Raw genomic sequence first — 10,677 nt, 5'->3', positions numbered from 1 at the left:
TTAGAATTTGGTGGGCAAAGGTCAACTCCACTATGTTTGTTCTACCTAATGTTGTGCAAAAACAGTTTTGTGGCCATTATTCGGTGCCATAACTCAGGAACAGAAGAGATTGTGACCGTATTTCACATTTGGTCAGATACTGAATTGGTGACCCTAATCTTGGATGCCCACCTTGAAACTGGTGATTGTATCGATGTTCTGTGCTGCTGGGTTGAAGATGTCTATGAAGCATTCACGTTTTAGAATTTGAAGCTTCTTTGCAGCAGCATTCATATTTGAAGCAAAATCAGCTTTATTGGCAAAGCATGCAGACACACACAAGGAAATCAACTTTGTTAATTATTTCTCTCAATGAACTTAAACACCACAAGCTCAGAGATTTTTGCCGATATTCGGGTTCAGATGTTGTTGCACCATGTGTCTCAGTGAATCTTTCTGGAAATTATTTACTATTCTAACTTTTCTTTTGCCAAAATACACACTTAATATCTTTTTATGAAATTGATTCAAAGTCTTCACTGCATATAGGGCTACTGCAATAAATGCACTTATACAATACAGTGCTATTGAGAAGCCACTTGCCACAACTGACGTCATATTATGTCATGTTCTGCATTTGTTTTTTAGCAAAGTGTCAAAGAGCATCTAAGCTGAATGGACTCGACACAAGCGCTGTGCTACTCAATATCCCAGGATTACAATGCCACACAAGAAAAAGGCACACAGCCTCCGCCTCACTCGCTCTGGAAAATAGCTCAAGAATGGAAACACTAGCAGTACTTTAGGTAGAGGACACAGACTGGTCCACTAATTACAGCAATTCACCACAACTGTGGCGTTTGTGTCCCACTAGTCGCCAGTGTTTTGGGTTAACGAGTGACCCTGTTAACTGGTAACTTTCAGCCGAATGTGTTAACTATCTTGCAAGATTAAGTAAATTAGTAATTAGCAAAAACAACAGAAATGGTGGTCATACTGTGCTGTTGAGCCACTATAAATCACCACAGGGAAAATTCCCTCACCACGACAGCCCTAACTACATGACTCTGGACAGACATGGTTGGAAACAGAGAGAGTGGTTGAAGGCCTGTAACCTTGAGGCAGTAATTCCTGTGGCGGTTCCCACTATCACTCATCACTCACCTGCCTTATCAGTGTTTCTCGTCTGTCATCAGTTCTCTCATCTCTCCCCTTGTCCATGTTCCTCCTTTACTTCTCCTTCCTCATCGTCTCCTTCCTTATCAACGGACCTCCTGCACAATTTGTATTCTGTCCTTTCACTAATGTTTCCCTTTTAATTACATAGTACATATACACAGATCATAACATGATGACCACCTGGGCACCCCTGGTGGTCATCATGTTCTGCAGCCCCATACGCAACAAACAAACCGCTTTTCCTTCCTTGGAGCACTTTTGTTGATCGGTGTGTATTGTTGTTGTATTGTATGTGATTTATAGAGACATAGCAAGAGTTGGTTGACAGATTTCTAGATGTTCATATTGTTGTGTAACTGTGTATTAAAACTCTGCTAATTGTTCATGTGAATCCAGTGCTATATTCTTTAACCACATTAATGACTAACTCCTTATCCCCAAAATGTCCCTCCCCTTCTTCTCAGTGCTCATCAACACGCAGTCGGTTGTTTTAACTCTCCCACTCGAGACTGCTGTTTTATTTTGTGGGTAATGTTTTAGTGAGACCATAACTGGTGTCTTGACAGCAGTAATTCTTGCCAAATGAGTTTTTAAAGAAATAATCCCAAAAAACTGTAGGGGTTTCCACAGCCATTTAGTGCAAGACATTTCTTCTTCTCCATGAGCAGTGGCCCTCTACTTCAACATGAAATGAACACTTTGTTAATTGATAGGTTTAACATGATACAGGCCATACACTGAATATGTAAAGATGCTACATACACAATAGGTGAGCAGGATGCGGATCAAAGTGCTGGAATGATCTTGGCTTACCTAACGATAGTTAATCTGGCAATTATTAACCAGCATGTCACGATTAAAAGGTGGAAAATGCCTCCCTTTTTCAGCCTGCCAGGTTTCTGTTTTTGTTTTCTGGTCTCTGTGTTCTAGATGAGTGGCTCAGTCAGTTACCATCAGAGGTGTGTGTGTGTGTGTGTGTGTGTGTGTGTGTGTAACAGCTCTTTGCACAGGAGGGTGCAGGCAGTACTGCTGGTCAAGCACCAGGGTGAAGTTGATTTGAAATTTGATATTCACCTGCTGGAAGTTCCTTTCTGATGTCAGCAGCTCTGTGGATGGCATCAAATATTCCCAGTTTTTAGAGTGTGCCAGGACCATTTCTCTTTTTTCGTCTTTAATCTATAGATTTTATCATGAACCGGGTACTGTCTTATAGGCTGCAGGGCAGACAAGGTGACAATCACGTTTTTTTCCTTGGTTGAACCCAATTATTTCTATTCAAGTACTGCTGTGATATTTGAACCCTGCAGAATACACGGGCAGACAGGTGAGGACATCTGATTTCCTCTGTGTAACTACTGTATATTACCAGTGCTACCCACCATCACCACTATAACAAGCCAAATACACATACTTAAACACTCAGGCGTAATAATGTAATAATAGACCTTGACTCACTGGACTCTTGGCTTGAAGTGCTTTGGATACCTAACGACAGACAGACCACAAATTTAGAGGTGTGTGTTTGTGTGCGTGTGCGCAATCCAGGTTTGGCTGCTGTGGTTGAACTGCTGTGACGTGTATGTCACTGTACATATTTGAGATGAACTGCTCACTGTGAACCAGAAAGGCTATCTAAGACATACAACACAACAATTTTGCTCTTTTACCTTAAAACATTCCCATGAATCATTTCTCTCGGGCTTGTCTCCTAATAGTTTGGCCCAGTGTTTCCCCACTGACGGTTAATGCTTGAAGAATTGGCAGCAGTAAGGGCTTGTACTTGTATGTTAGTCATTCACAAATGGGAACTGAGTGGTCGATAGCCACTGTGATTACTCTGAGTCTGTGACTACATGATGCTGTGGAACAAATATTCCTCATTTGTCACAAAATGACTTCATGTGTCATATCTGGTGGTATTAATTAATTAATATGGAAATGCAGAGCTTGTTGCTTTTCATGGGTTGTAGTCATGAGATAGTATTCCGTGTGTGTGTGTGTGTGGTGTGTGTTGTGTGTTGTGTGTGTGTGTGTTGGTTGTGTGTGTGTAAAGCTGTTGCCCATTTAGCATGGTTGTCAGCCGGTTAATGTTTTTTTTTTTTTTTACGTTTCCTGTCGCCTCCACAATTCACAAGGTATTTACTCTGACATTCAAACTGACACTGTAAACTCAAAATGATTCATGTGTGAAAAAGCTTGCTCTAAGTTTTTTTTTTTTTTTTAACAAGTTGGATTTCAAAGTGTAGAATGTACACTGATCTTGTTTGGATCCTTTAATTTCAACATCTGTTTGAATCTATCCTACACTGTGTATGTTGATCTGATTCAAGCCTCCCCTGGTGGGTCAGTACCAGTTACTGTTCTGTATTTTCCCTGGAAGAATCCTGTGGAGTCCTTTCCTGAGAAACTATAGGGGAGTAAGAAAAACATTTGAGGGAATGAATATAGGAAAGAGGGCTGGAGAGACCACCAGGGGTAATGGTCAGTACAGCTTATCTGGACTGGACACACAGGGAGACTCTGCATGTGTGTTTGGAATTAGCTTAGGGCTTTCTTTCTGCTTGCTCAGCACGTATATGTTAAAGACTTAAAGTAAAATCCGAATTGCATCATGTGAGCTTTGTGAAGAAGAGATTGGATAAGAAGGGTGTGTGCATACTAACTATTTTCAGTGGAAGTAGCAGCAAGTTTCAGCAAATCCTCCCTGTTTCTGTGTTAGTTTTTCATTATCTGAGGGTTGCTCATACAATTTGTTTCGCCTAAAAGGCACTCAGCCCTAAATGCTTTTGCTCAATAGGCATTGCCTTAGTGTTTAAATGATTGAATGTGTGTTTCTTAGAGAGAGCATAGTTGGTATCTGTCTGCAACAGAACACAGGGATGCTGGGGTCTGAAAGACCACGTTTAAGTAATAACTGTTTTGTGTTGGTAGGTCTCCTCTTCAGCTTTTTGGCTGTCAGTGTTCAGTGTCAATGTGCAGTAGAGAACCAGCTCACATGTCTAGACGGCTGCAACGTCTTTGTTTAGTGCAACTATCACAGTATCGAGTGACAAAGAAAAGGGATAAATTTGCCCACAGAGAAACTCAAATGTGTGTGTCCACACTCCAGGCAACTAAAGACAGGAAATAGTTTTCTCTGGTAATGCTTGAAGTGAAAAGAAGTTCATCCTTCATTTCTCCTTTCCTGTCATTTCCCATTATCTCTGCAGCTTTGGCTGGGAGCCAGCACTGTTGATGCCATATTTCTGCCTCTATTTCTGCCAGCCTATGTTTGATGTACATGCATAAGAAACAAGTCTTTTGTTTATCAAGTTTTATAAACCCAGCAGGGCTGCAGCTAAATTATTTTCATTATTAATTAATGATTAATGGAAAGTGTTTTCTCAGTTGATTAATCATTTATTTCATAATCAGAAAACAGTATTGTTCCAGAGTTCAAGGTGACGTCTTCAGATGTCTTATTTGTAGAGTGTATCTGAGTTCATAATGTTTTCATTTTCTGTCTTCCAGGAGCGTGGTTCTCCCTGGCTGAAGACTTTGTGTGTGTCCAACAGCACCCTTCCACCTACAACCCACTGTGTTGCCATTGCGCCCATGAGGTAACGTCAGGAGCTACGGCCCCCTCATTGCCACCCTCCGTCCATCCATTTCCCTCCCCTCTGTCCTTTCCTTCCTTGGACCCACCCAGCCATGGGCCAGAAGATCTCTGGCAGTATCAAATCAGTGGACGTACGCGGGGAGCCCTCATATCGGCCTGTACGCCGCGAACTGCGGGGCCCGGATTTCTGTCGGCCCCCCAGGTTGGACTTACTGCTGGACATGCCGTCGGCCAGCCCTGAGACTCAGCTTCGCCATGCCTGGAATCCTGACGACCGGTCACTCAATGTCTTTGTCAAGGAGGATGACAAGCTGACGTTCCATCGACATCCAGTGGCACAGAGCACAGACTGTATCCGTGGGAAGGTGGGCTACACCAGGGGCCTCCATGTTTGGAGGATTCACTGGCCAGCCAGACAGAGAGGCACCCACGCCGTCGTAGGTGTGGCCACAGCTGAAGCGTCTTTACACTCAGTGGGCTACACAGCCCTGGTGGGCTCGGACCCCGAGTCCTGGGGCTGGGACCTGGGTCGGAACAGACTCTACCATGATGGAAAGAACCGTCCGGTTTCCACGTCTGCACCCACGTACCCCTGTTTCCTGGAGCCAGACGAGTCATTTGTGCTCCCAGACTCTCTGACGGTAATACTCGACATGGACGAGGGAACGCTGAGCTTCATGGTAGACGGACAGTATCTGGGAGTAGCTTTTAGAGGGCTAAAAGGCAAGAGACTGTATCCCATCGTCAGTGCTGTGTGGGGGCACTGCGAAGTGTCTATTCGCTACGTCAATGGACTAGATCGTAAGTGGCTGACACGCATGCATGCACACACACACACACACACACACACACACACACACACACAGGTAAGCATACACTCACACTCTTTGACACACACACACTCACACTCTCTTGAAGAAGCCAGTCAGTGACTGTATAAAATTTGACAGTCTGTTGAACATATGTAATTTGTGCAGATACATTTCAACATCTTAAACTTTTTTGAGTTCATATGGCTGTTTAATGACGGCAGAGTGATGGCACATTATGATCTTCTGACATGTCATGTTTGGAAGGAAGTGGTTAAAAGTGAATGTTTGGTTCCTAGGGATCCTTATTGTGGCTGATCCGGACATGTTTTAAGGGGCCAGTATCGGTTAAAATAGAGCTGATCAAAAGCTTATCCTTCCTTTTATTCTACTGTGTTTTGTTCACAATCATTTAAGCTCTTTAGCTTTCTAGTTTTGAATCAGCACCTTCAGTATTTGGAGGAAATAAAGAGGCTGCTGTTTGTTTGCTGGCAGTATTCAGTATTGGATGGAGAATAAAAACTTGTTAAATTGCAGCATTCAGTACAGTAGCTTTCAAAGTTGTATGCTTTTCCCCCACTGATATTATACAAAGTAGTACAGCTTATAGTCTTGTACTTTTACATTTTTGATTTCAAACATATTATCCTTGTGAGCTTTTCTGCCCACTTTTTACTGAGCACATACTACCACATACATGCAGCTTTTTACAATATGTTCTCTATAATAACTTGGAATGTCAATAACTCTGACTATTCCGGCGTCTTCCAAATATATAATATAAATAAATATAAGACTGTCTGTGTTAGTACTGCTTTTTGCATCTGTGTCAGTGCAGGAACATGGAAGGGTGGATGTGTTAGGTAATTTTGCACAGTGCAGTGGTGTTTTGTTTATGTATGAAACTCTGGAGAGGCTTATATTTAGACCTGCTCATGGCTGGTCCAGGATGAGATTTGTGCCGTAACGACTTGGGAGTCCAGTGACAAAACCCAGGAAAGACGCGTGTTCAGTCGTCACTTCTGGCTAGTTATGTGCGTGTCCCGTTGTGTGACAGAGTGCAGTTGTTTCGAAGAGGGACGGAACGAGAGGAGTCTGAATCAGGAGTTAAGTGAAGCCTGTCAAATGACTCAGCTGCCTAACCGTCTGGAGTCAGTCACACAGTTTTTACTGTGGCTGAAATGGTCTTTTTACTGTGTAATATGTGAAATATAAGGGAGTTTTAACTTTCTTTTTAAAACTACATCCCCAAGCAGCACTGGTGTGGATAATTTACCGATAATTTACCAATACTTCCACCTGGCCTTGGCTCTCTAGAAGTGTACAGGATTGAAGGTTTTAGGCAAGACTGGGAAGGCCTTACTTGCAGATTTCTCTCCTTTTTTTTTTTAATATGAAGGATGGTTATGCAGTGCACATTTCTGTCTGCACTGATCTATAAAAAGCCCACAATGAGAGGGACTGCTGCTTTGTTTACCAATAGGAAGCGGCATAAACATGCTCTCTGTGTACTATTTCTAGTCTGCTTCCCTCTATCGCTTTTTAGCATTCTCTGAAGTCCTCAAACTTTCACACACTGAGAGCAAAATCAGAAAACCGTATCCAACCCTTTGGTGTGATAAAAAGATCTGTTTCACCACTGTCCTGAAGTTGCCATAAAGATCAGAGGGTGTGTGTGTGTTTGTGTCAGCTTGTCCTTCTCAATGTTTCTCTCTGCCCTACTGCTCTTTTCTGTTAAATGTCATCGTTCCAACTAGTAGAGTCATCTCTCTCAAGTCTGCCCTCGCAGCTTGCGTAATAGCCCTCAGTCCTCCGTCCCGCTTTAGCCTGCATGTTGCACAAAGACCCAAAGCGGGCTGGGGGCGTTGCCATCAGTGAGGCACAGACACCATGTCCGTGGCTGTGAGTCGTGCGTATGTGTGTGTGTTGACAGACTGCAGCCAGTAGAGGAGGAATTCTGGAGGATGTCCCAGTGTGTCTCTGAGCTCAGCGTCTGGCCTCGCATAGTGGGAAATGTCTGCTTAGATGTGTTTTTATGTGTTAAGTAGCTGAAATGCACATGACGTAGAGTGGCCCATCTTCCTGCTTCATAAAACATGGAACGGTACAAAATCTGTCTTGCATTTGGAAGATGGTCGCCTGTGGGTTATGAAATGTACTCGCTGTTTGGGTTTTCGTGTAAGGTCTGCATGGAGTAAATATGTTCTTGAAGCATCTGCAGTTAAGTGTCACGATAATTGCCTTAAGCCATATGTTTTGTATTAACACTGAATGAAATGGCTTGGCCTGTAAGAGGATTGAGGATAGCTTTAAGGATAGCTAGTACTGCTGATAGCACTGACAATCAATAACCTCATCAGTTCTGTGCTGCATTTAGATGCATCTAGCTCATTGTTTTGGTTGTGTGGACCCAGTGCTGATTCATGTAAAACTATAGGGAGCTTCTGTATGTTACTATCAGCAGTAACCCATTTCCTTCAGTTCTCCCTGATTTTGCACTGGGCAGGTAGCAAATCTAAAACGGTAGAAAGAATGCCACACATGTCCCTCAAGAGTTAAACTGATGTTACAATGTCACTGAATATTGGCTTTACTTGGCTCCAGTGGGATGCCATGTTGCCCATTTAGTGCTAAATGTGTCGGGAGTTGTTTGCTTAAAGGGCAACATATTTGCATATAAAATTGTGTTTACAGGTCTCTGGGAGTACTACTGCATTATGCCCAGCTGGACCAAGGCTGCTAATGGCAGCTTTCATACACTTCATGTAGCAACCCATACTTCTGCTTAACAGGGTTAATACAATTAATTTACCTTGACCAAACTTTATAGATATGTTCGCCATTGACAGTCTATCTAATGGACAGAGCTTCTGGGTCTTTAACCTGCTCTCTGTGTAAAGGCCAGCAGGGGGCAGCTCCAGCAGGGCATGCTTTAGGGCTCAACGCACCAAGCTCAAACAGTTAAACTACACAGTGCTGATCAAATATGAATTCAAATTATTTTACTGTGTTGTTGCTGCAGTACGAGATTATGTGTAACCAGTCGAGCCGCCATTGTTTCCTGCTACAGACGAGTCAAAACTGTGGATCTAATGAGAGCAGCTCAACTCGCAGTAAGTGACCTCTGTTGGCTCCAACAAACTGTCACAGTGCAGTCAATCTAGAGGCTTCAAGCCACAAAACCACAAACCAATGGGTGACGTCACGATAGGTTCACACTTGGTTCAAGCTTATGCTGCCAAGTTCATTGTTTTGTATGTGATCTGGTTCACAGGTCCTGACATTTTAAAATGTTTAAATCACCCTAAAATCTTGGGTTATTATCAAACACTCACAACATTGACCCATGAGTTCACAATACGTGACAACATAGCCACTTGGCCCAATTTGTATTATTATGCATTAATATCTTTACCATTTATAGGTTGTTGTTTTTACACATGTACTGTAGACTGGTGCCAGATATTGGTAACAATACAAACACCATGCAAAATCTGATGTGGAAAATGAATCAAGATTGGTTGGCCGATCGGTTTGACCTGACAAATATATGAATGTCACCTGTGATCACATCAGCTCAACTGCATGTTGGTACAAAGCGCAAAAAGTGACACACCATTTCCATTATTCACAGAATAAAGCAATGGTGGTATTTTAAGTTCCATAAAAATTTTTTTTTTATTATTCCTGTGTCACATAGTGCATTGATAGCGATTTTAATAAGACACTTGAAGACAAAGAATTGCACAAATAGAATGATCTCTCTGTTTTTTGCCAGACTAATGAAGCTCGACGATGGCTAAACAGTTTACTAATGGAAACGGCTAATGGTGCTAACTTATGAGCCTGAACTCGCATCAATCACTTGTTTTTGTTCTTTTCCTTTTGCTTCATTGTAGCCATCAAATGTGATGATATTCTCTTTACTCCTACATTCAAGTCTGCCTAGTACAATGTGTATGTTATCAGTTAAGGTTGGAAGCCACAAGTGGTCGCAGAGCTTCTGTTCTGACAGAATGCATATGAGAGATGGGTGCATGATATCAGGTATAGGACATGTTGTAATATCTAAAGAAGAATGGAAGCATCAATATGTATGCTTGACGATAGCAGTGCTCCACTATTCCCAGATCTTCCTTTTTGTGCATCCTCTTATAGCAACACAAAGAGGATTCACTCTTTGTTCCCTTTCTGGGTTCTTGGTCTTTCACTTGTCTTGTCTATTCACGTTCTTTTTTTCCCTCCTTCTCCCTCCTGCTTACTCTTTTATTCTCGATCTCTTACTCCCTGGAAAGCGAGAAGAGATAAGTATCCTTATGCTTTTCTCTGTCTGTATTGTCCCTTAATACCCTGAATTAATGCAGTTTTCTCATCCTTCCTGCATTTCACTGAACACTTTAGTCCTTTGGCCCTCAGTCCCAGAGACACTTGAAAGCCTACCCTACTGAGACGTGGTTTTTATTGGTTTTTTTTATACCTCTGACTTGCTAACGTCTCCAAGTACAAAAACAATGGGGTTGCTGGATCTTGCCGTCCTCCTCCTTCTATTCTTAGAAAGCCCATCTTCTTCTCTCAACCACAACAAACCTCCCGACACCACAGTGGCCCGGCCAGCCTAATGGCAACAAGCCGATCCAAGCTCATTTACACCTGAACGAAACAGACAAGAGAAGAGGAAGCGCTTCACACATACCACTGACATGCCTGCCCTCCCCTTTTGCAGATGAACCCTATTTGACTCCAATTCTCATTGTGTTTCCTCTCCTCCCTCCTGCTCTTTCTTTTTTTTCCTCCTCACCCATTTCAACACTAATCCTTCCTTTCAAAAGTTTACACACCCAGTTGTGGTGGCAGGTTGCTGTGGAAACGGTTAAACTGACTTTTTGGTGGATAGGTGGGTGGTTAATTGTTGACCAGGCAGTTTGCTCACTAGTTCGTTTGCCAAGGGCTTGCCCTATGCAAATGGGATGTCTTTCTCCTGCGTGCCTGCAGTTCAGAGCTGTTAACAATATTCACAGCACAGATGCAAGCTGTAACTTGATCTTAGACCTTGCATAAATTAAGGCTGAACCTGTACACTGCTTAGCAGAAAGCTAACTTGGATTAAAAATC

The 10,677-nt window shown here is 42.6% G+C and overlaps 1 protein-coding gene across 1 annotated transcript in view; it reads left to right on the top strand.

Annotated features, from left to right (window-relative positions):
• The window catches only part of LOC118342104 (SPRY domain-containing SOCS box protein 4-like), a gene marked incomplete at its 3' end in the record, with an annotated part of 9,535 nt that extends 3,978 nt beyond the window's left edge, over positions 1-5,557 (top strand). Inside the window, 1 exon segment of the mRNA XM_035680541.1 lies at positions 4,669-5,557. Within this exon segment, the coding sequence (XP_035536434.1) occupies positions 4,849-5,557 (709 nt within the window).
• Positions 5,558-10,677: the final 5,120 nt, after the last annotated feature.

This window comes from Morone saxatilis, unplaced genomic scaffold (assembly GCF_004916995.1).
Source record: "Morone saxatilis isolate NCDOM2014 unplaced genomic scaffold, NCSU_SB_2.0 Contig8, whole genome shotgun sequence".
Lineage (NCBI taxonomy): Eukaryota > Metazoa > Chordata > Actinopteri > Moronidae > Morone > Morone saxatilis.
The sequence above is the reverse complement of the archived record's forward strand: the minus strand, read 5'-3'. Positions and strand labels throughout refer to the sequence as shown.